This window comes from Chenopodium quinoa, unplaced genomic scaffold (genome assembly GCF_001683475.1).
Source record: "Chenopodium quinoa cultivar QQ74 unplaced genomic scaffold, ASM168347v1, whole genome shotgun sequence".
Classification (NCBI taxonomy): Eukaryota; Viridiplantae; Streptophyta; class Magnoliopsida; order Caryophyllales; family Amaranthaceae; genus Chenopodium; species Chenopodium quinoa.
This window is the reverse complement of record NW_018745003.1, coordinates 606,431-632,209: the sequence shown is the minus strand read 5'-3', so window position 1 is coordinate 632,209 and position 25,779 is coordinate 606,431. Positions and strand designations below refer to the sequence as shown.

Genomic DNA, 25,779 nt, shown 5'->3' with positions numbered 1-25,779 from the left:
TTACTTACGTGGCATAATTATTAAATCTTATTCGTCACTTTTGTTTAGGTGGCAAACGAATTTTTTAATTCCAAAATAAAATAGAAATCTAATTTTTAATTGGTCGAAAATATACCTTTGCTTATATGGCACGTCGAATGCTCTCCAAAAATGCCTACTTTATTTATATAGATTAGATTTGAGAATTTTAAGATAAGATCACACTTTATTTGTTGCAGAATTAACGCCCCTTGTCGAAGTCAATCCTGCTCCTCCCGGAACCACCATCGTAGCCTTCTCGTGTAGACCCAGCGCTTGATATCGCTCTGGTTTTTTATTTTTTAAAATCATATGCTATATATTATATAGTAAATTAAAAATTGGTCAAACTTATTAAAATCATGATAATTTTGAAAACCTGACAACAGAAAAGCGAAAACACCTTATATACTTGTTTCCTATTGTTGGTTTTTTGAAAAAAAGTAGAAAATTGAAAACAAAAAAAATATACCAAACAAGACCCAAACAAATTAAAACTTCCTATGAAAATTTCATAAAGGAGTTTAATTTCAATGCTAACCGAACAAGATCTTAAAATTAAGGGAAATTATACCATGTAACCTTTTGTGTTATGTGATTTTTTTATGTGACCCTAACTTTTGCACTACTTTATGAGGTAACCCTAAACTAGCAAAACACCATGGAATTTGATGAAAAAGCTAACACCCTTAATAGTTAAAACATATCCTACCTCCGTTTTTTTTATCTGCAACTTTGGAATATTTTATGTCTCACAAATATTCCTCAAAGTTGCAGATAAAAAAAACGGAGGTAGTACGTAGAATAAAATTATATATATAAAAAAAAAAATCAAATTTTTGTTAGAAAGAAAGGAAGGAAGAGTTAGGAAGATTACAAGGAGTTACTTATCTTCTTTATCTTTTCATTTGGACCATTTTATTTTTAAAATAATGAAATTTAAATCATTCAAAAACAAAATTATGAAATTAATTAATGGAGTTAGGTTTTACATCCAATTTGATGAGTTTTTACAAGTTTAAGGTTACCTCAGGCAGTAGTATAAAAGTCAGGATTATATAAGGAAAAACGCATTACACACAAGGGAGAGGTATTTAAAATCGATCAAAGGGAATTAAAAAGATATAAACTTCGAAAATTTTGCCAACAACTATCATTAAATAATCACATACTTTTGAGAACATTATCTTATACACAAAAACTTTTCTATCCATTTTTTTAAAAAAAATTACCACAAAAACTTTAATTTGAGTAACATTACCACATTTAATTTTTCGGCAAGAATCTTTGATTGAGATAGTCTATTTTATAAAATTTCAATCAATTGTAGTAGAGAAAACAAGGGAATTCGGTAGCCGGACAAAATTACATGTAAATTGTCCTTAATTTTGCGTTGTTGTTGATTTAATTTCTCAATTGAATCTTAAAATTAGGGTTTATGCTCAAAAAATTGAATTTAGGGTTTTACAAAATTGGGGGATTTGGGGCAATTGAAGTGTATTACCCAATTTAAGTTAATGTAGAGCAATGTTGTCATTTAATATGAGTTTTTTGGGAGGGAAATTTTACAAAAATTACCACACTTTTCTTTTTCATCCATTTCATAATAATTGTAACATTTCCTTATTTGGCCAGGATCCACAACTACTTTATTATTTCTCTCTCATACCTACCCCACTTATACCATTTTTTTTTTACTATTTCTCTCTCTTACTAACAATTAAATATATCCACACTAAGTATAATTTATATTTGTGTTAAAAAAAAAAATTATACTCTGTACTTTATATTAAAGAATTCTCCTCTAAGTTCTTACTTCCTACCCTATAATCTTCCTAAAACTTAGTGTCAATCCTACTATTAGAGCATTCCCAGCAGTGAGGGAAAATTAGAGCATTCCCAACAGTGAGGGAAAAACTCCTCACGAGGAGAAATAAGGGTTGAAAAAGAAAAGAAAAAAAATGCTTCACACTAGTGAGGAGTTTTAGTTCTCCTCATGAGTAGAACAAGAACTCCTCAAGTCTTTTGGAGTTCTGTAAATGAATAGTGCAGCAACGGGCCTCAATAAAAAATGCTAAAAGTAATTTTATAACGGCTATAAATCATATTTATTTATTTTTTTTTAAAAAAAGTTTACCCATGATCATAAAATTTTTTTCTCAATAAATAGACATCCATTTTCATATATTTTGACATATTTTCAAAAAAAAAAAAAAAATCCTATATTCATTAACCACTCAATTAAATTTAAATCGTAATTAACTAAGCTAAAAATAAAAACTGATGAATTTAATTAAATTTTAATTGTATTGAAAAGTTAAATATGTAGTATAAACATTATTAAAAAATAAAGAGAAAATAAAAAAGGTGATGTGTATTATGATGGAGTATAGTAAATAGTGGAGGATAAAGTGATGAGGAGTTTTTTTTTTTTTTTTGAGCATTGAATCCATTGATGTAGTAAAAAAAACCTCTCATAAGAGGAATTGGATGGGAAGAGTGGAAAAGTGGGTAGAGAGAGATTGAGAGATTTTTTTTCTCCTTACCATTATTACGAAATGGAGTGAGTAGTTGTTGGAAAAAAAAAAAAAAAAAAAAAAAACCTCTCCTACGTTTATTTTTTCACTTGTAAGCTGTCCGCTGCAATTTCTCCTCCCTCCTCTCTCTCTCCTCCATTGAAGCGCACTCTGAATTCTTCGTTTTTCTCCTCCATTGACGCAGCTTCTGAGGTAAGATTGTTTTGTTCAATCATTGAATATCAATTTCAATTTCTAGGGTTCAGTTCCGCTTTTTGGTTAATTTAATTGTCGGTATAGTCTTCTTAGGGTTCGGATTATTGAACTATTTTAGGTTATAATTACTCAAACAATTTTAACGAGCATACTTTGATAATTAAGTCATATTTTCCATTATAATTTGGTGTTTCATTAGATTGATTATCTTTCGTTTTTGTTGATTGGCAGTATATTTGTTCGTATCTAGAGATAAATTTGAGGTTTTCTGGAATTTGTTTGTTTGTTTGATTGATCGAAAGATGTCGCCGATGAAACTGCCACCGGCGAAGTCATCAACATCGACGCAATACGACCACACTAATGATCCGTGGTTCAAGAACCGATTTAGTGCTCAAGAGGATGAAAAGGCTTTGGCTGCTAAGGAATATCATGTACCTCCCTATTTAAAACGGGACGGGTATAAACCTCGAAAACCCGAAGATTTTGGTGATGGTGGGGCGTTCCCTGAGATTCATATTGCTCAGTATCCCTTGGGAATGGGCAGGGATAAGACACCAAGTTCAAAGATATTGCCTGTTACTGTAGATAGTAAAGGGAATGTGGCATTTGATAATATTGTGAAGCAAAATGAAAATGCGTCGAAGATTGTTTATTCGCAACATAGGGATCTTGTGCCGAAAATTTTGAGGGGGGAAGAGTCTGATTCCGAGGAAGAATCAGATGAGCTGCAAAAGGAGATTGAAGAGACTACTGAAGCTACTAAAGCTGCAATTGAGAAGATCGTTAATGTGAGGTTGAGTGCTGCTCAGCCTAAGAATGTGCCTAAGCATTCATCTGATTCGAAGTTTATTAAGTATAAGCCGTCGCAGCAAGCTCAGGCTTTTAATTCTGGTGCGAAAGAGAGAATCATTAGGATGGTAGAGATGCCAGTGGACCCTCTTGAACCTCCCAAGTTCAAGCACAAGAGGGTTCCCAGGGCCTCGGGGTCACCACCTGTGCCGGTGATGCATTCACCACCTCGTCCTGTGACTGTGAAAGATCAGCAGGATTGGAAGATTCCACCTTGCATTTCGAACTGGAAGAATCCTAAGGGTTACACTATTCCATTGGATAAGCGGCTTGCAGCCGATGGAAGGGGCCTTCAAGATGTTCAGATCAATGACAATTTTGCAAAGCTTTCTGAGTCCCTGTATGTTGCGGAGCAGAAGGCGAGAGAAGCAGTGGCAATGAGATCAAAGGTGCAAAAGGAGATGGCGATGAAGGAAAAGGAAAAGAAGGAGATGGAGCTGCGTGCTTTGGCTGCTAAAGCACGTTCTGAGAGGACTGGTATTGCAGCTCCTGTGGCTGCACCTGCTAGAAATATGGATATGGACGATGATGACATGAGATCTGATTATGTTGGCAGAGGAGAGAGAGAAGTTACAAGGGAGGCAAAAGAAGAGAGGGAAGAGAGGTTGGGGCGTGAGAAAATTCGTGAGGAGCGGCGACGAGAGAGGGAGAGGGAGAGAAGGTTGGAGGCCAAAGATGCTGCTACGGGAAAGAAGAGTAAGATTACAAGAGATAGGGATCGTGATATTAGTGAGAAGGTTGCTCTTGGTATGGCGTCCGTTGGGTCTGGAAGAGGTGAAGTCATGTATGATCAGCGATTGTTCAACCAAGAGAAGGGGATGGAATCTGGTTTTGCTGCTGATGACCAGTACAATGTATATGACAAGGGCTTATTCACCGCCCAAGCTACACTTTCCACTCTATACCAGCCGAAGAAAGATATGGATAATGAAATGTATGGCGGAGCTGATGAACAGCTTGAGAAGATTAGGAACACTGAGAGGTTCAAACCTGACAAGGGATTCACTGGAACTGCAGAGAAGAGTGGTAAGAGAGAGAGGCCTGTTGAGTTTGAGCAAGTTGCCGAGGAGGCTGATCCATTTGGTTTGGATCAGTTTTTGACTGAAGTGAAGAAGGGTAAGAAAGCCATGGACAAAATTGGTGGCGGAGGTACAATGAAAGCAAGCGCTGGGTCTACACGAGAAGGCTATGATGGTGGCTCGGGGAGGAGCAGGATTGACTTCGACAAGGGGCGTTAATTCTGCATTTATTTATTTTTATGTTTGCTGATCCTGTTTTTGCCCTATAGGTGATCTGCATTTTATTTGACTGTATAATACTTAGCCTTCTCGGAAAGGCCACTGTTTAGGGTCCTAAAAGGTTTTAATATGGATCTTTGTTATTGTATCTTTAATCACAGTAATCTACTTATCCAAAAGTTTAGGTGCTATACTTAATTGCAGAGAAAATTGATTTAAGATTCTTATCAGTGCCAGTTATTCTGGCTATGATATTCCTACACTACAAATGACTTTTTTTTGGGGTGTTGAATTAATGATGCATTCGAACATACAGTGGAGAATCACATACTATACACCCTTAAGGGCCTGGCCACGGAGCGTGGTGGTTCACAGTATTGTCATTATGGAAACTGCCTACCTTGTGGACTTCCCTGTGGCGAAGAGTATCCTTTTGGCCATGCCTGCACATTAAGGTAATTTTTTTGCCTTTTTTTTAAAGATTGGGTGAAGTGACAAGGTTTTCATTTTTTTCTTTTTGTATAATCTTTCCTTTCTTTTTTCTGGTTTTAGGTGTCATGGTCCTCGACAACCACCTAACCCAGAGTTCACACTGAAACCGAAGAAAAAGAAACACAATTTTCAGAGTGAACCAACTGCGGGAACTCCATGTCCACCATGTCCAGAACTTGTTTGGAGGTTCTGTCTTGGCCAACACTTTGCAGCAGAAAGAATGGTTGGTATTATATAGAAATCAAGTTTTCTGTTGGTTTTATTTTGATTTCGACTGTCTAGTTTGCCTTATTGGTATAAAAAGGTTGAATTGAGGCACGTACTAATAATCTGATGTAGTTTCCAGCTAGCAGAATTACTTTTGATTAGTATTATGCAATTGCAATATATATATATAAACTTGCCTGGTTATGCCTCATTTATTTGTTTTTCCACAGATGGTTCGTTCAAATAAAGCGCAATTTTCCTGTGACAACCTGTGTGGAAATCCTCTTGCTTGTGGCAATGATTATTGCACAAAGACTTGCCATGCCCTTCAGAACTTGTCATCCTCTTTAGATCGGTGTACAAGAGGAGTGCCCTGTGAAGATTGTACTCTCCCTTGCCAAAAGGTAGATTTTACCTTTTTTGTTTAGTTATTTGTTTGTCACTTCAACTTATTACAATCTACATTGTATAGATCCTGTAATCAGTAGGTTTGGGAAGGACTAGATGCATTAGTCTTGCCCCTAGCTAATCTTAATCAGTAGAGTAATTGCTTCGGAAGTTCCACTATAAATTTTTGTTATATTCTTTAGTTTAGTTTTTTTTTTTTTTTTGGAAACGGACTAACGAAGGAAAGATCTTATCAATAATATAAAAAAACGTAACGTGCAGTTTCCAATGGACTTCTTGCCCTTCTTTTTGTAATTTTTTTTATCTTCTTTTTATTTATTTTTTTATTTTTTTTATTTTTTTTTGGGAATATCTTTTCATTGGTGATCATAATGTGCTATGATTTTACATACTCTTTTGTCTTTGACTCATTGTCTGCTTAATCTTTCCCAGCAGCTGGAGTTAATCACTTAATTGAGTTTGTTGAGTATGTTTTTCTGCAGAGGAGAAACATCATATAAGTGCTATTTTTCTTAATTTCAGGACACCTGCATGTTCACACCCTGGCCCACAGCCATGCCATCCTGAAGAATGCCCCCCGTGCAAACTGCAAAGTGCTCTTAAAACGTGCATGTCATTGTGGTGCAATGGTCCATGATTTTTAGTGTATATACTATAACACCTCATCTGAAAATGAACAATTGAGTGCTCGTTCATGTGGTGGACCTTGCCACAGATGAACTTTTTTAAGAGTAGTGTATCCTTTAATTGGAAAATTTAAAAATAGAATCGCACTTCCAACAGGCGTCTGCACCTGTGCAAACATGATTTTATGTACTCTCTCCGATTTTTTTTAATTGCAACTTTCATGAGTATTGCGGTTTACGAGGCAAAAGTTAAAGGGTATGTGATAGTGGGGTTAATTAAAGGTGATTAAAGGTTTTGGAGAGAGAATGGTTGGCCAACCCCTTAGAAAAGTAGGGGAATTGGCAGAAATTTTTCCCTCTAAAGCGGTTTCCCCCCAAATTTTACCCAAAAATTTCATTTGGCTGAATTTTTGGGAATTTTTAATTCCCTCCAAAATTTAAAAAATAAACCACCAAATATTCAAAAAATGGAGCATTTAAATAGTCATAAGCCATTGCAATTCATATTTATGAGGCATCTTAAATACAACCTCCATCAAAATAGAGCATTCAATGTTGTTTCACATCAAAAACTTAAACATTCTTCCAATTGAAATTAGTGTACTTTAGTGATTAATTACAGACAGTTAAGCCCAATATATACCCAAAAAACTCCTTAATCTAAAATTAGTAGCCCAACTAAGACCCTAAACCCTTCAACGGCAGCTGTTTCTTCTTCGCCCTTCATCTTCTTCTCAAAAACAAAGCAGCCACCATTACTTCAAGCAGTTGAGGCTAAGCAAACAAAACACGTTAGTCAACCATGGCAGAAATTGGTGCTATGTACTTCAATGTCGATCAGATTCTCATAGAAGAAGAAGAGGCAAAATTGTACTTTGATTATGCAGAGGATATGCAAGATCAAGGTATGTATTACTACGACTCTGATGATGAAATTATGCAAGGCACAGAAGGAGAAGACCAAGGGCAGCACACCACAGAGGACACAGAAGATGGGGTTGGGGGCCGGGAAATGGAACAACCCATTCACCATGGGACTCAACACATTCAAAGAAAAAACCTAACAATGAAACAAAGAAGGGAAGTAGTGGACTCAATGTTGGTAAACATGCATCAAGGGAACTTACCAAGAGGTCACTTAAAGCACTTATCAGTGAATTTCAATGTGCATAAATCAGCCATCACAAGAATATTTGCAGTCGTAAAAAAACAGATGGCACAAGGCAATTTGATTGATGTCAGGACCAAAAAGTTGGGCAGAGTTGGCAGAAAGGCAAAGGAATATTCTGATGCATTCCTACAGTCAGTGCCTTTGCATTTAAGACAAACAAAAAGGAGTTACGCAACAGGCTTAAAAATCTCCTAGTCTACCCTCCACAATTTGAAGAAAAAGGGAAGGTTAAGAACACACACAAGTACCAGCATTGACCTCAGACCACAAGATTGCAAGGCTGAAATGGATTTTATCACACATAAATCCAGTGGCAAGTAATGAGGACCCAACATTTGTTGATATGAACCATGTCATACACATTGATGAAAAATGGTTCTATCTAAACCCAGACAAGAGGAGGTTTTATCTCCTACCTAGTGAGGAAGATCCTTATAGGCCTATACAGTCCAGAAGATTCAAGTCCAAAGCAATGTTTATGGGCTTAATTGGAAAGCCTTGGTATGACACACATGGGGGACTACTCCATGATGGGAAATATGGAATGTTCCCATTCACATTGAAACAACTAGCCAAGAAATCAAGTAAAAACAGAGAAGCAGAAACATGGGAAACAAAGGCAATACAGAATGTGAACAGAGAGGTTATCAGGGACATGTTGGTGACCAATTTTATTCCAGCAATTATTTCAAAGTGGCCTCACAATGACACAAAAAACATTGTAGTCCAATGGGACAATGCAAGGCCTCACAAGTTCCTAATGATGCAGAGTTTATGGGAGCAACTACAGCTCATGGATTTAACATTCATTTTGTTTTCCAACCAGCACAATCACCAGATTTGAATGTGCTTGACTTAGGGTTGTTTAGGTCAATTCAATCATTGCAATATCAATCTTTTCCTAACAACCTAGATGAGTTAGTTACAAAAAGTGCAAGAATCTTATGAGGCATTCAATCCACAAGTGAACAAGTATATTTGGCTAACTTTGCAAAAGTGCATGATTGAGATCCTCAAAGTCAAGGTGGAAACAAGTACAAACTCCCTCACATGAACAAGAAAAAACTGGAAAACCTTGGAGAGTTTCCAAATGAAGTAGAAGTGCAGAAGAAAATAGTGTTGGAGGCAGTGGAGTACCTAGACACTTTGTTTAGGCTAGTGATTGAGGAGACTGATCAAGGAACAGAAGACAATGAGGTAGATGCAGACTGAGGGACTCATCACATCAAAGTACAAACACATGGACTACCACACATAACCACTTACAATTGGTATGGTAATTTTTTGTTAACATGTTCTATTTTTTAGGTGGTTATGTGTATTTTGTTGAATTCAGTTATCAAACATGTAAGGCAGTCTAATGTTAAGTAATTTTGTAACCACATGTTCAATTGAATAGAAATGGTTCTTTGTCTGATTTTATGTGGGCATTCAATCCATCAGAAGTTTATTTTTTTCCCATATTTCAATAAAAAAAACAACCCACATGGCTACCTCAACAACAAAGGCATAAAGCACATAGTTGGAGCAAGACACATGTGGGTTGTGAAGGTCAACATAGTCCCTTCCTCATTTGGATTTGGGCAGAGTACACAGACAAGTAGGGGACTGAATACAAGTAATGCTACCACATAAGGGACTGTCATATGTTCCCTACTAAATTGATCATTGAGAACACTTGAAGGTATGACCAGGGGACTTTTAACATTTGTATTCACACATTAGCCTCATTATTCATCAATCAAACAGCCATATGCACCAAATGCCATATACCAACAACCAAACAATTCTTACAATATTCTCCAACACATGCATACATGTTACATAGTCCAAAACAGCAGACAAAGCAAACCAAGTCAGGAGCACCATACATGACAAAAGACCAGGATATCACAAGTAAGCAACCAAGCCAACATTAATCCACATCACCATCTACACCACAGGATACAATAACAAAGCAACCAAGCCAACATTAATCCACATCACCAACTACATCAGAGGATACAATAACAAAGCAGCCAAACCAACATTAATCCACAACGCCAACTACACCAGAGGATACAATAACAAAACAACCAAGCCAACATTAATCCACAACACCAACTACAACAGCCCAGGATATCACAAATAATCAACCAAGCATACAACAGAGCAAGAGTTGACAAATAACCAAGCAAGACAACATGCATCCAGATCTAGTAAAAAAAATCCAACAACACCAACCAAATACCATGGAAAATCAACAGGATATCGACAAAATTAAATAAAAGGGACTCTTTTTATTCAAAAAAATTTAAGATAGGTAGGGTTAGGAGTCGTTACGCAAGGGTCAGGTGGAGGGTTGAACCCTAGGATTCATCTGCCTCGCAGAGAGCTTCGTCACCCTCCTCACCCTCCTCCTGGTCAGGCAACCCCCGCCAACGCCTCCTAGCCACCAACGCCGCCTTCCTTTTTGTCCTTCTCTTCGTCGGCGGCCTATTAGGGTTAGATCTGGGCTTTGAGAACACAACACCACTTCCCTCGGCACTTTCGCATTCCAGATCTACACAAACAGGATTGAAATCAATCTTTTTTTTCCCACGGGACTCAGCAATTCCCTCACCCTCAGCCCCTTTTTTTTTCTCCTCGTCATCCATCCGTCGGAGAACTTCGCCCAACGCCCTGAACGTACTCGGAGAACAGCAGCTCCTCCCATCTTTATGAGTGTACAGTCGACGGGAAAATCATCTCCCCTTTGGATATCCAGAATAAGGGACTTGATGAAAGTTCCCTCGCTAGCTGTTGTCATCGGTTGCTATATAGGCGTCGATTAGTGGATCTACGTCAACCATTGTAGTGGGGGACTCAAGTGTTTAAAGTTTGGAGGAGTGAAGGTCAGAATGGAGGAGGTGAAATGGAGAAAGTCACAGACGCGAAGGAGCGAGGAAGAGGAAGACGAAGAACCAGATCTAGGGTTCTTCAGAGAACTCTAGAAGTAGAAATAAAAAAAAAAAAAAAATTCCACTTAAATGTGGGTAGTTGGGGATTTGGGAGAGTGTTGTTGGTTGGGGGAATAAATTGGAGGGAGTAATTAGATTAGTGTAATTGGGATGTTTTTTAGTGTAATGGGGGATTAGGGTTAATAAGGGGTAAAGTAAAAAAATTACAAATTTTAAGTAAGGGTAAAATAGTCATTTTGAAGGTTTTTGTTTACCCAAAATAGAAATAAAATAGAAAGTTGCATTTAATTTTGATCGGACTAAAATAGTAAAAGTTGCAATTAAAAAAAATCGGAAGGAGTATTTATTTAGGTTTAATTTGTAATTGGAACGAAGACGCTTTGTGTGCACTGAAACCTCTGGGTTTTGCTTCTTGGACGGAGGTAACTTGAACCTTGGAGAGGCAGTAATTTATTTTAGCATGATCCCCCCACCCCCCGCGGGTATGGATGGTTGGATAATGGATACTTGCTGCCAAGATTAAATGAAACTGTAAAAGAGAGATACAAGTAGATCACGGTAGTGTTTTCTCAGTTCATCTTGTTCCTTGGAAATTACAGAAGGATTACCAGAGAAGTAAAATAGTGGATCCTTAAAACAACGCTTCGTATTACACTCGTTGAAGGTGTGCATGATTACAAGTGCAATGCACTGTACATTCTGGTTCCAAGTCCATTCAAACTATCAATATGGTACATCGTACAATACTGTAAGATGCACCATCCCAGTCGTATTACCTTTTGCACTTGAATTATTCTTCATTCATGGACTAATATTGAAAATTGTCGAAAGTCACTTGGTTATCAGATATATTGTCTGAATGTGTGCTTAGTTAGCTGCTGGTTGATTGTTATTTGTTAGAATCTTCCCCTGAAAATAGTATTACCACTGCCCAACAGGTTACCATCTCAAGCTAATTTTATTCAGAACCAATATGAGGAAGATCACATCCCAACACCAAATTATTAAACTCAGGGTTTAGCGTTCAGAGCTTCAGACCCCCAACGCCATTGCATTAATATTCAATACATGAGCAACTAAGCCGATCACATTTAACACCAATCTAGACAAAATTATTGAGAATACAAATGGTACTATAACATGGAAAAGTGTGTTTAAGAGCCTAAGAGATCACAAGGCATACACATAAAAGACTTATTATTTAATTAGAAATAAGTAAATAATCATTACAACCCTCAAAAATTTTAATCTCGAGTCAGTACATCGTTAAAAAATTGAGTGTACATAATGTTATGATTCAAGTCAAATCCACACGTTTTTGTTCAAATACTGCTTTAATATGACACCTTTGAACAAGGGCTTGTAACCGAATTACCTTATCACAACTTCACAAGGAAAAGCCTCAAGGAAAAGGTCACCACAAAAAATAAAGCTACTAGATTGACATCGTCTTGGTGGTTTTAGTGAATATGCACTCGGGTCCTATGCTATTCTCGGTCATTTCATCTTCATGATTTGTCCCAGGATACCTAGACCTGTAATTTCTGAAACTTTCGCTAAATTATAAACTCTTAGGCGATCAAAACTGTCTTAAGCAAACATTTGAGAGTCAATCTGCTGGATATTTGAGAAGATCTGCCTCAAGGTGTCCGTGTAGTTGGGAGATTTCACCTGACAGGTAACGGAAAGAAGATTAGTTAGGCAATTACTGCAGCAAGATAATAACATTGAGGCAAACATAATAAAGCCACATAGAGCAGATTAAGAGCACAAATAACCTTGAGCTTATCGAGCTTATCACAAGTAGTTGTTACTTTTTGGTCAGGTTGTCCAATCAGAAACATTGTGCCAGGTAGCCGATAAATTTGTATCAAGATTCATATTCGTTTCATTTCAAACTGCAACATTTAATTTAAACGAGGGGCTCGCACATTTACTAGTCAATCATAGTGGATCACAACTACCCCCTGACAAATTTCTAGTGTCAAATCACACTTTTTTTTTTCTCAACTCTGAACCAATTATTTAAACTCTCATTTGCTCTAAAGGGCAATATGCCTCAATTAGATATCTTAGTAAGGGGCGCAGAGGTTGTAACAACGTACAAATCCACCAAAAGTGATAACTTAGCGAATTAAGTCAACCACCCCAGCAAGTAGGCTCAAATGTTATGCAACTTCCAGTACCATACTTGCCAACCACCTCTATTGTTTTGCTCATTCGGGTAGGCTGAGTGAAAGGATGGCTAAAGTAACTAAAACATATATCACCACCCCCCCACCCCCTCCCCTCCATTCTAAACTGATCTCCCTGCTAGTCTTCAGAACGGAGATTAATGAAAATAGTAGGGGCAGCCCTCAGGAATGTAGATGAGAATAAATAATTGTAAGGGGATAAAGAGGAAAAATTAGTAAGATAAAAGTGCTTGAATTATGAGTAAGTGATAGGAAGAAATTTTGGGACGGATTCCTTCTCAACCTATTCAAAATCAAATCCAAGAATAAACCACACTATTCCTGATGTATTTTTTCCTTTCCCCCATTCATGATCATGGGTTTAGGGGAGTAGCTTGGGGAGGCCATCCCCTATCTTTATACGAGAGAGAACAACGACAACAACAGATCAAAGATAAGTTTCATTTTTTTTTTTGGCAAAAGCTAACAAAACGAATGCAGTGGGGTCGCAGGACTAGAACTTGGGACCTTTAAATCCAATAAGTCAATCACTACCAGAAGGACCAGACCTCATTGGGTTTCTGAGTTTGGATGATAATAATAATAATTCAGATAAAGACATATCACAGAGATTATGCACCTCTCCAAAGGATGGCTAGCAGGATTTAGCTGCCTTGAAGTCCAACTTCTTTTAAGAATGATTTCCAAGTCACAATGTACAAAACGGAAAGAGAATTACATACATAACGTACAAGGGAGTTGAATTGAAAAGCAAAAAAATCATGCCAAAATTGCCAATAATAGATTATCCAAACTAATGAAAACATTTTAGTCTTATTGTAGTCTACTTTTTCCACCAGCCAGGGGTCAAATAAGCAACCAAGTCACAAAGATGAGCAGGCACACAGTCAGGAGTCTATAACAATATTCCGGCCATAGATGAATTGAATTGCAAGCTTAGTAGTTGTACTAAGTACTTATTAAAATAAGATTTTCTAAGACACATGAGAAAGAGAATTGACATCAGAGGGGCCAAGAAATAAAAGATTGAAAAGATTAAAAAGCCATTTTTGCTGCCTACTCTCTGGAGCTGAATTCTCCAGCCTCCTCATCTCCCTATCCCTCATTCAATGAAACCACATAACAGTACCTAATACGAGAACAATCTTTGTTGTTCATATTCTAGCACACAAAATAGGAGAGCAAGGTTAAGACATGGCACATACACACGGATTATGCTCAAGATAGATAGTGGTAATCGTCTCCCTTGAACCAGCAACCGCCTCAGCCATACCCTCCAGAGAGGCAATCTGGTTATCATTCAGCCACAGATCTTCCAACCTGAAAAACAATATATTTGGTAAAAAGGACATATTTATGTTGTGGACAGATGGCCAACCACCAGTTTTATGTATAGTGCTTGGTACTTAGTGCTTAAGATAATCGATGTACCTTGTCAACTTTTCAATATCCTCTATTGATGTTAACTTATTTGATGCAATATCCAAGACACGGAGGTTTGCCAAAGTTGATAGCCCTTCCATTTTTGAAATTCCATTATGGCTTAGATATAATTCTTCAAGGGCTACACATTCCTACAATTTTGTTGTTGCAACAGAAAAAACATAAAAAGCAAGAATCTCAAAAAGGGACAAAGTGCAATCTACTAATCTGACAACGATTAGGGGTAAAAAAAAGCATACCTCAAATCCTTTCATTGATGTCAAGCGGTTGCTCTGCAAACTAAGTTTTTTAATGCATTTTAATCCACATAAGTTGACAGTTTTAATCCGATTTCGACCGAGCCATAACTCTTGCAGGTTAATCAAAGTTTCTAGATTTTCCATCACCTGGGAAAGGAAGTTATAGTTACAGATATTGGGGGCACGTTACTAACTTTTAGAAAACCTCAACCCTCACTCCCTCACATTTATTATATGTCTGCAAGCAATCTAGAATTCTCTGCAGTAATTGCACAGCAATTAGCTGATAAAATGTATAGGACACATACCCGCAATCTATTGGAGCCAAGTTCGAGAATTTGCAGCTCATGAAAATGCTCAATTTCCTCTATCTTAGTGACTTCATTTTTGGACACATAAAGTTCTCTGAGAGTGTTGGAGACCTTTGACAACCCACTTGAAGAGGGTATCTCATTGAAAGATACATCAAACACCAGAAGATTCTTAAATATGCTGACATCAGGTATCTTTGTAAGTTTGTTGTCTCTAAGTACCAGCTCCTACATACATGAATAACAGAAAAGGCTGAATTGCAGTTGCAAATAGTGAAAATTCAGTGAGTGTTAACTTATCTTATATGTGAATTCAACCGTATCAATATGCTCAACAAAGTTAACAAAGAATCATAACAGCCATCAGCCGATGTGACACCAGCCAAAACCAGAAGTTGTGATATAATATAAAACAATCATGATGAAATGACAAGATAAAATTCCATTACAAAATAGCATTTATGTACTGAAACGACATCCTCACAATAGGAAAGAATACAAAAAATATCATTACCAAGAAAACCCTCCTTTAAATCACCCCCATCATAATTAATAGTCTACACTCTACACAAAGTTGCAAAGGGTCAACTGACAGTCATCAGCCACCTTACTATGACTCTATGAGGGGTCACATGGCCAAGCTTATCCACTGGTGTTGCTAAGAACTCATTGTCTCGAGGCCATATACTACTTTTCCACTGGTGTTGCTAAGAACTCATTGTCTCGAGGCCATATACTACTTTTCCACTGGTGTTGCTAAGAACTCATTGTCTCGAGGCCATATACTACTCGCCTCAATAAGGACAGGAAATCATACGATCATATTAAAATTAACTCTGGCTCCTATAGTCCTAAAACTCCTAATTGTAGAAGATGCTTATAGTCTTTTACTCCCACTTGATAGATACCCTCTATATTAAAAATTTATTAACTTTGGAGACATACCTAATAAAAATTGACAATGTACAGTTGTATACTAATCACCAAGTCAACATAACAATTATTATGACTTGATATAAATCCCGAAATTGAAATAAAGTAAAAACACACAACTAATAAATGGTTGCTACTTGCTATTATAATAGTAAAGAATGGGTAAAAAGGATGCCTTCCAAATAGAAAGAAGAGGCAATGCTTTAACAACAACAGTGATCGGTAAAGCATAAAGCTAAAGTCTTTATATATAGAAAGGGCAAGGTCTAACAGCTAACAACAGTTAAACGAAGCAAAAAGAGATTATGATTCTTCATAGAGGTAGTACACAGCATTGGTCAAAGATGGAGTGTAAACTAATTCTCTACACTGTGCCTCACTCCTTCAACAAAACTTAGACATAATCACATAAATATATCTCTCTTTTTCTCTCCAAATGCACCATCTCACATTGCGATAGACGAAGGTGAATTGGAATTTCTTCTAATTGTAATACCACTATTACATAGCATTAAACATTCCTAGCTATAACAATCCACTGACACCTGAACTTGAGGTTTTCCCAAATCATCCAAAATAAGCACAAATTAATGGAACTTAAAACCAAGGCGAGAATTTAAGAAATGCTACACAAATTATAATTGAAGCACCTGATCAACAAAATACCCAAAAAGGGGGGGAAATTCATAAATTCAAAAATTTACACAAACAAATTAAAAATCGATGAATTGATTATCAACAAAGAAAAACAGACTTTGACATAAAAATAGAGAAAATGCAAAATTTACCTCGAGCCCAGAAATGGCATGAGCATTAGAGAGAGGCTCAATGCCGGCATCATCAAAGAGATTCTGACGAAGAGAGAGCTTTTTGAGGTGAGAGAGAAGAGTAACTCGAGGATCCAATTGAGAGAGACGATTAGCAGTCAAGTCTAACTCGACAAGACTCGGAGGAAACTCGACTGAGTCGAGGTCATGGAGCTGGTAACTCGTTAGATCGAGTGAGGTGATCGTCTCCTCCTCTTCGTCGGCGGCGGATGCGGCGGCGGTTGTAGGGAGGTGATCGTCGGAAGATTCCGGTGGAGGAATTAGGGTTTGTTGATCTTCCATGGGAGAAAGCTTGGAGGAGAGAGAAAGATGGTGGGTTGTTTGTGTTGTTAGAAAGGCTAGTAGTAAACCTGGAAAAATGAAGAAATGTTGAGGAATTAGATTATTGTTGATTAACGAAGCATATGCTTATGCCTTATTCGATTTACTACGTATGTTCCGAAAGACGTATCTTATGACCTGTAACCTGTTAGTTTGTTCTCGATTTTCTAAGTAGTCATAGAAATGACCGCATTATTTTGGGATGAGGGAATATTTAATAGACATTATATGTCATATTTGTTGTTCTTTCTAAGTTGAATTACGGTTTCACATTATTCATTGGGTCGTTGCTTGTTGCATTCGAGATTTCGAGCTAACTGTTTTGCAAGGAATTTGGTTATATTTACTATTTAGGCTTCACTAAAAGCTAGAGCTTAATGAATGACTATATTGACAATGACAATAATTATAGCTCTAAGCCTAACACTAGATTGTCTAGCAACCCAATAACTAATTTTCACTCTCATAGTCATTATGGATCATAAAACATGTACTGTAGTCGGCTACTTAAATTAAATTAAACCAAAACTCTAAGATCATGCCTTAGAAAACAATTTCATATTAACGATTATTGAAACTTAGCTTATTTCTAAAATAAAAATAAAAATAAAAATTAAAAAAAAAAATAATCTCATCTGCCAAAAAAAAAAAAAAAAAAAAAAAAAAAAAAAAAAAAAAAATTCAAAATTGACAATACCCACAGTATCTGACTATCTGTATATCCTTGTAACAGTAGAGTAAAATCTTTGAATACACTGGCTGAGTTTCTGCATACAATGCAAAAGATCAATCTTGGGGAGCCTCAGTACTGTTCTTATTCAGCCTTTCTTTGCACGGGTGGCCATTGCTGCTGCAGGTTTTTGTACATACTTGAAAGAAGGTAGATGCTGTACACTAGGATGGTCTTGTCGCCTGCTTTAACAACTGGCTATTTGATGCAAAAGATTGACATTCTTAACGTACAAATTCAGTTTCCAGAAACATTTTGAACACATTTGACAGTTCTGAACCAAAAGCACAGCCTTATCAGCAGCAAGCCAGCAACATAGAGACATGTGAATCCTGTAGTTCAGCAATCTGGCAACCCAGTAAAATTAATTACTTTAAATCATCTGGATATGATGGAAGTTTCTGCAATTTGGCATGAAGGTCAAGTGTATAGAGGGGGAGAAAAAACTATTCTAGCAGGATTGTAGATGAGAATAAATATTTTAAGTCCTCAAATTCTGCGCCTAATCCAAGTACAGCACACTGCAAATTACTAACAACCTACAGTATATGGGGTAACGAACCTCCTCAATGTTCTACAGATTGGCTTTAGTGTCTATTAAATTAAATAAAAAGGTATTGAAGTTTTAATGGCACAAAAAGAAGCAGGGAAAAGATAACAGTCACTTGTAAAACAAATACAGAGTAAATCTTTGACAAAATCTTGGGGAAACAACACTCCTGATTTACATGCAAGCAATCATAGAGGATTGTGCAGGATAGTGGTCATCCTATATGCTCCAAATAAGGACATACATAGACTGAATGAATGAAGTAGCTAATTAACTCGACACAATCAGAGTGAACTTAGTGATATGCACAAGTGATGATTGCATATCAATGCTGACTGCATATGCATAAACAGATTAAAGGAAACTGTGATACATTCAAATTGGCCAAGATCAAAAGCAACCCCAGTGCCTAATAAATGGTCTAAAACTGCCCTTTGTCTCCCATCCACGTCCAACAACACCCCCGCCCACAAAAAAATCCTACAACTGCCCTTTGTCTTCCATTAGTTTTTGGAATTCTAATGTAGAGGATAAACAAATTAATCTTGATATCCATGAGAGAATCATATACCTTGAAGATCTGAAGGATGTTTGACATGTACTACACTTTATGGGATCATGTTCACCAGCTACAGATCTCTGTTAGCAGTTACCATTTTCAACAACTTAGCAAGATCATACGCCTTGAAATCTTTTCCATAAGCTATGCTCAGATCCAAAGGTGTCCTTCCATCCTAGAATACAAATGAGTACAAGCAGATCCATTAGTTTTAAAACTAGATCTAAATGCAAACGATACTGGCTTTAAATTTCAATAACACATACAACAACTATTTTAAAGAGTACATAAAAGGTTCAGGCATTTGAGGTATTTTATGTGGACAATAAACTCCCCATGAGTTAGCTTAGTATAGTAGAGAAGAGTAAATGAAGGTTAAGGTCATTTACGGTGGACACCAATCTCTTCAAAAGTTGGCTTATATAAAAATATTTGTCCACTTGGCACTTCTAAACAATTGATGCATATCATCATTTTGTAAAATGGACCATGGTTAAATTTGCTTTACATGTGTGTGTACATATGCACATGCATTCATTGATCAACAGACTGTTGGAATTAAACATATTGCAAGAACATATTCAATAATTGACAATACGTTTTGTATCTAGCTAAATATTGATCCTTGTTTACAATTCACAGATTTCACAATTTGTACAGCTAATTTCATTTTTCCTAAGGTGTATATTCCTCTAAAAATTTGATTTGTAATGAATTGTCTCCCATCTAAAAGATATTTGTAAATTTGTGTTAAAAATTAAGCACAATTTTGCACAGAAATAACACAATTTTTTCTAAAGAACAGAGGTAACATTTGTTTTCTTTTCTTCTTTTTTTTTAGGGGGTTGGGGTGGGAAGGGTAACACTAACAATCACCATTAGTAAGCAACACAGCAATCATTAAGAAAGAACCAACATGTCTGTAGAATGAAAATAATACCATCAAAATAGAAGATGGCAAGGACTTCCCTGACAGACTGAAGGAATAACATAATTCATATTGGCTTTGGGAAAAGTAAGCATCCTTTCTACAAGTTGGGAGCTAACACACAGAGTGCATATAAACAAATGTGTGAGACGTTCATCTGCAGACTCATAAAAGACATCACAATCTGCACTTAGGACACCTACTCAATTTCCAGAGAGCTATTAGGTAAAAGATCTCCTCAGGCTTAAGATAATTGGACTTCTATAAATTGTAAAAGCAAGCCATTTTAGTAAGGATTATTCTCATTGTCCTATCCCACAAGTCTAAATTTAATTGCATGATTTAAAAACCCCTCACTCAGTTGATGTAGCTTAAGTTGACATGTGTGACACGCCTACCCTTAATTTATAATCCATATCAAAAGAAAAAGTTGAGAGCATTCACATCTACATTGTACTTGATAAGTAATTTCACGTACAGACACATGGAAGTTCAATGTTTCCAAGAATGTGAGTCACGTCTTACATGTCAAGCTATTAGATATCAGATGATACATGGTCAATGGATTTACCGTATTTTTCCTCATTTTATCTGCACCATTTACTAACAAGATTTTTGCAATGTCTCTGTTTCTACTTTGCATGGCAACATGTAAGGGGGTCCACCCTTCCTGTTAATGGGAATTGAAAACAAAGTTAATGAGCTCAGTTAAGATGCAAAAAAGTTGCAGGACGAGAAACAAATGCATACTTACATTGTCAGAGGCATTCACATCTACATTGTACTTGATAAGTAATTTCACAGTCTGTATGGCACCAACTTGAACTGCATAGTGAAGTGTGGTGACACCATTCTATAGCAAATAGCATATAGTTATTTCATGCAAGTTAAAGAGTCTACGGCAGACATTCAAAGGCAGATTTACCTTATCCTTAATATGAGGATTGGCACCTTTTCTTATGAGATGACTAATAACAGCTTCCTTCTTACCAATGATGCTGACATGTAGAGCAGTCAGACCATCCTGCTCATAAAATCTTTGATGTTAATGCATGAAAGATCTCTAGCCAGAGATAATGTTACATATTAAATTAAGCTGACCTTGTCTGGAAGATCAATGTTGACACCATTTTCAAGTAACTGGTCAAGAAAATGAATTTGCCCTGACAATGCTAGGCAGTGAAGAGGACTCCATTTTGCCTACACAGTATTTAAAAATTCAGAAAATCTTGAACTAATCTATAATCTAGGAAGCATAAAGATTCAAAGTAAAGCACAGGGATAGCTTTGGATACTTCCAAATACTTACAGTTGATATTTTCTCAAGATTTGGATCTGCATTTTGTTGCAAAATTAGCCACTCCTCTGGTTCCAAGAAATGCTCAATCTCTGAAGACCAGTCATTGTCAATGTTTAAAACACAAGAAGAATTCTGGGTGATGTTTAAACATGAAAAATACTCAAATAAGTCAAGCATATAAAGCTGCTTCAAATTCTCAAACAATGATTAACATTGCAAAGATGGGTTCATATATACCTAAACCTATTTCCTTAAGCATACCATCTAGAAAGATAAATGGGACTTGTTTATCTTAATTGTTTTGAATACAAGAACACGCACACACAAGATGTTTGACATCATGTAACATTATTGAATTAGCCACATAGACATTTTTTACTAGGTTTCAAAACATATACTTCGTATACATAATAATATAATACTTTGTATGCTACAAGACACTTTCAGGAATGTGCAAGGTCAGTTATTACAATGAAATCTGGATTCAATGCAATTGAGATTTTTTATGTTTTATTGATCTACCACACATTATAAAAAGCATACTTGCTTCTCTTAAATGAGCAGGAATCCTACAAACTCAAATAGAAAGAGTTGAGTCCTTGCAATAATTATTGCACTCATTTAACAACAGCGAAAAGTTGAAATCCACGACAACTTGGTGCATGAGACCAACAATAATGCAGTATGGATACCTCCAATGGTTGGGAAGATCCAAACAGATTTTAGGCTAACCTGGTGTAGAGCAGGGATTAGAGAAATTAAAGTATCACTATAGCTAGATTAATAACAACCAAAGTTATTAAATCGATTGTTAAGTTCTATTGCCTCATAATCCAAGCATACGATGGTTTGTAAATCCACTTTAATTTCAATATAATTTGTCTCATATGAGTTACTAACTGATTGTAATTCTGGCAGCAAAGCTCAATTGTAATGAGCTCATTATAATTCAATATGTGCCATAAATTAATCATATGTTCTGGTTAATTGCATATACATAGATCATATCCTTTGTGACCCACATACATTTTTTTTTTTTATTTACTCTGTAACATGCAATAACATCAGTAATGAAAAATGCACAAATCATGATACGGTCTATTTCAATGTTTGAGTGAACTCATTCACCAGTCCTGATGATGGAGTGTGACAGAGGCTTATCACTTACGTAGTTCCCTTAAGACATTTTCTAATCAACATTTTCAGGAGGAACTAGAACCAGGATGATGAGGAAAACAATTTCTTACAACTTGTTTAAATTGTGAAATGTTTACTGGATGAATGCTGCAAAACTTTTAAGTTTTTCCAACTTACTGTAAAATCCTTTCTTCTATCTCTCCTTATTACATCCTGTATTACACAGAATCTCAGTGGGGGTACTAGAATTGACTTAAAACATATACATTCATTACTCCCTATGTCCTTAAGAGTATGCACCGTATTCTTCTTTAGAATGTGCCCTAAAAGAATGCTTCATTTTCTTTATAGTCATCATGTAGTCCCATTGCTTTACTCTTCCATCAACATGTGGTCCTACTGCTTTGCTTTAGGGAAAGGGCTAGTTACAGAAAAACAAAAACAAAAGGAGCACAGATTTAAAACCTTTTGCGAGTTCATCCTCATACTTCATTTCTGCATGTTTTCCAGTAATTGTCGCAACTGAAGAGTCTTTATCTTCTTCCCAGTCACTCTCAAAATCCAAATCATTTTCCTCCGCTTCCTGCTCTTCATCATCATAGTCACTCCCACTTCCATCCTCAGGATCTTCCCATACCCCAACTTTTGAATTGCCAGGACTCTGCCTCGAGCCAACCAAACTGGCTCTTCCTTTTATGTACTTCAGAGTCACATAAGGACGGACAATTCCTTTTCTTCTAAGATTTAAAGGTTTAAGGTAGCCTGTCATGCACCATGAAGTACCTCCTGTTGTTCTAGAAGAAACGACAGGCAACAAAGAAAGCTCTTTAAGAGGCAAGGTTGCTGTAGCCCAAGATGCCATACACTCAGCTTCAACTTGTTCTCGACTTTCGATTATTTGATGCAATCCGCTACAAAATATACACATAGAGACTTCACTAAAAAAACTCAACCCAAGGGGTGAAAGATTACATGTTTATGCATATCCTCAACTACAAGGTAATTCATGGTTAATTGGTTATGCAACCCACTCCATAATTTATGAATTAGGCTTCGATATTTTTATTGTTGTTGTTGTTGTTGTTGTTGTACAAAGCAGGCTTGTCCCTGAGCAAGGGAAGGAGGGGCAACCGCCCTGGCCGGGGAGAAAGGCCCATTTCCGCAGTTTTTCCATTTTTAACATGAAAGGGCTATAAACAAAAGCCTACGAAATTAGGCTAAATGGTTGAAGTGGATCAATGGTAGTGACTCTAGTGAAGCCTTGTTAATCATCAAACCTCTTAAGAGGGGAGATAAACCTTCAAGCCAAGTCCGAGTAGGAGTAGGCTCGGCTCGAGCTCAAGGATTAAAGTAGGCTCGGCTCGAGTTCAATATGATTAAGGCTGGCTCGGCAGCACTTAAAGCTTGACGGGCCTAATAACCCGTGCTTGGCTCAAGTTCCAACATCAAAAAAAGCCTGCGGAATCGATTAGGCTAGAAAAATGCAACACATTAGCAACCAATTTGGACTCAATTATCAAATTATGCTCGAAAAATGCCACACATTAGCAACCAAATTGGACTCACTTATCAAATCAGGCTTGAAAAAATCACATAAAAATCTTCTCGGCTTCTCGCTTAAGCATACCAACGTAAATTGCACATAGCAAAATTACAATCTTTCAACATTTGAGTAAATATAACCAATAGTTCAACAGTGTACCTTATAAGAACCCTAAATTGACTATAATGACTATTAAATCAACGGTAGTGTGAAGCTAAATTCGTTGATTGAAAAAAAAAAAAAAAAAAAAAAAAAAAAAAAAAAAAAAACTTACCTCAGGAACTGCTTCAATGGAGGAAAGAAAGCTCAGAAGCAGCTTCAATAAAGAACTCAGGGTACGCTTAAATGGAGGAGAGAAAGCTCAAGAGTACGTTACAGTGGAGGCAGTGGCGTCACCAGGATTTTCGAAGTGTGGGTTCGAAACTTGGAAAATTTGAAATCGTAATTAACAAAAGGAAAAAAATATAATAATTAAATATTCAGTACATAAATGTCCTTAGCCGAGCTCCTGCCCTCCCCCACCTGGCTTATTCTTTAAGCCACCCCTAGGAAAGGCTAAAGAAAGACCGCATGCCAAGCACATTTCACATAGATAGAGAGAACTCAGAGAAGAAGACTCATCCAACATACCATAGCTACTTAAACTATCTAAAGCCACATAAGGAGAAAAGAGGATTCATCCAACATTCCAACATACCACGATAGTGCAATAAATGTACAAACAGCATATGAAATCAGAAATCCACTTATCCAGAAGGCAGAATACGAAATAGCATATGAAATTCAACAATGTAACATAAAAAATCCCCAAATTGAGAACTTGAGAAGTAAATTAGCAAATTATAACCAATCTTCAACAATTTACAAAAAATCCTTAATTCGTAATGAATATTAGCATAATAGCATATGAATTTCAAGTATTCAACGATTAAGCAAAAAAAATCCCCAAATTGAGAAGTAAATTACTTATTTACATTAGCCAAATTAAAAAAAAAAAACCCCCAATTTCACTTACGTAGACGATGCGAGGATGTGAAGCTCCGGTTGCGGCTGACGTTGGGGGCTCTGCCAAGGAGGAAGAAGTTAGGGTTTTCAGGTTTTGCAATTTGGGGGAATGAGGAAGAGGAATTCAGGGAAGCTGGGTAATTGGGTAAACCGTAACTTTTGAGGAAACAACAAGTCAGTAAACAAAATTAAAAAAAAAAATAAGTCTGAGTGATGGGAGGTAAAAATAACCACTGGGCTACAGCTTTACTCTTTGCCATATATTACACAAATATTCTATTTAAACCTATTTCTATTTTTTTACTTTTTTTTAAAAAAAAAAAGTTTTTAATTTTTTTCAAAAAATCAGCCGCCAGAATCGATGTGCTGGGGTCGTGATTTATTGCGATGTTAGTGGTGTACTGGTGTTGAGGATGGTATTTGTTTGTTGGTGGGGGACTTGGGGATGAATCCACGTTATTGATGAGAAAGGAAGATGGAAGGATGAAGATGACGGAGATAACGAAAGAAAAACTTTTGTCATCTCATCACATGTTATATTCTCAAACAATCAGCAAAGGGGCCCGCTACAATGTCTAAATAATTGCAAAAATGTCATTTGAGAAACACAACCAGTATCTCAATTGAGAAATCGGGGTTTGCTCTGATTTTATGCTGTTGAATTAAGTTTGTTAAAATATCGTCTAAGACTGTAAGTGGGGTTTGTTGAAAATAAAAAATGAGAGTGAATGAATAATATATTTCCTTTTATTTTTATTTGACACATTTTAACTTTTGCATAATTCAAGAACTATACGTTGACTAACTTAATTTGGTGCTGAGGAACTTAATTGGGTTCATATGATGGACTAGACTTTGCGTGAACTTTGTATCTATTCGTAATGTATAAACTACTTCGTATAGATTTAGGGCTTGTTTGACATTGTTTTTGTTTTCAGTTGTTAAATTTTTTCTAAAATAAAAAACCAAAAACAGGAAACAAGGAAAAAATGTTTTCACTCTTCGGTTGTCAGTTTTCATAATTATCATGATACTTATAAGTTTTAACAATTTTTAATTCATCATATGACATAAA

The 25,779-nt window shown here is 36.4% G+C and overlaps 3 protein-coding genes and 1 long non-coding RNA gene across 7 annotated transcripts; 2 read left to right on the top strand and 2 right to left on the bottom strand.

Annotated features, from left to right (window-relative positions):
• The first annotated feature begins 2,491 nt into the window (after nt 1-2,491).
• On the top strand, nt 2,492-5,057 carry LOC110707716 (SNW/SKI-interacting protein-like). Of its 2 annotated transcripts, none has more exons than XM_021885755.1 (2): nt 2,492-2,747; nt 3,053-5,057. In XM_021885755.1, the coding sequence occupies exon 2, from the start codon at nt 3,053-3,055 to the stop codon at nt 4,838-4,840; it is 1,788 nt and encodes a 595-aa protein (XP_021741447.1). In that variant the 5' UTR covers nt 2,492-2,747; the 3' UTR covers nt 4,841-5,057. The 2 variants fall into 2 exon arrangements, with proteins under 2 accessions (XP_021741447.1, XP_021741446.1); XM_021885754.1 differs by having other exon boundaries at nt 2,493-2,747; nt 2,982-5,057.
• A 255-nt stretch (nt 5,058-5,312) lies between these two features.
• LOC110707717 lies at nt 5,313-7,286 on the top strand. The gene is made up of 3 exons (XR_002508585.1): nt 5,313-5,555; nt 5,770-5,943; nt 6,470-7,286. It is a non-coding gene; the product is annotated as an uncharacterized LOC110707717 (long non-coding RNA).
• Nucleotides 7,287-11,863: 4,577 nt separating this feature from the next.
• On the bottom strand, nt 11,864-17,748 carry LOC110707714 (protein phosphatase 1 regulatory subunit pprA-like). The gene is made up of 7 exons (XM_021885749.1): nt 17,654-17,748; nt 16,593-16,981; nt 14,869-15,099; nt 14,561-14,707; nt 14,310-14,452; nt 14,084-14,198; nt 11,864-12,354 (listed from the first exon to the last, which is right to left on the bottom strand). The coding sequence occupies exons 2-7, from the start codon at nt 16,911-16,913 to the stop codon at nt 12,274-12,276; spliced, it is 1,038 nt and encodes a 345-aa protein (XP_021741441.1). The 5' UTR covers nt 16,914-16,981; nt 17,654-17,748; the 3' UTR covers nt 11,864-12,273.
• Nucleotides 17,619-24,950, bottom strand: LOC110707715 (ankyrin repeat domain-containing protein EMB506, chloroplastic-like). Of its 3 annotated transcripts, XM_021885750.1 has the most exons (10): nt 24,715-24,950; nt 23,974-24,122; nt 22,622-23,067; nt 21,029-21,108; nt 20,821-20,919; nt 20,645-20,743; nt 20,474-20,572; nt 20,291-20,389; nt 18,804-18,966; nt 17,619-18,029 (listed from the first exon to the last, which is right to left on the bottom strand). In XM_021885750.1, the coding sequence occupies exons 3-9, from the start codon at nt 23,016-23,018 to the stop codon at nt 18,862-18,864; spliced, it is 978 nt and encodes a 325-aa protein (XP_021741442.1). In that variant the 5' UTR covers nt 23,019-23,067; nt 23,974-24,122; nt 24,715-24,950; the 3' UTR covers nt 17,619-18,029; nt 18,804-18,861. The 3 variants fall into 3 exon arrangements, with proteins under 3 accessions (XP_021741442.1, XP_021741445.1, XP_021741444.1); XM_021885753.1 differs by lacking the exon at nt 23,974-24,122; XM_021885752.1 differs by lacking the exon at nt 24,715-24,950 and having other exon boundaries at nt 23,974-24,696.
• Nucleotides 24,951-25,779: the final 829 nt, after the last annotated feature.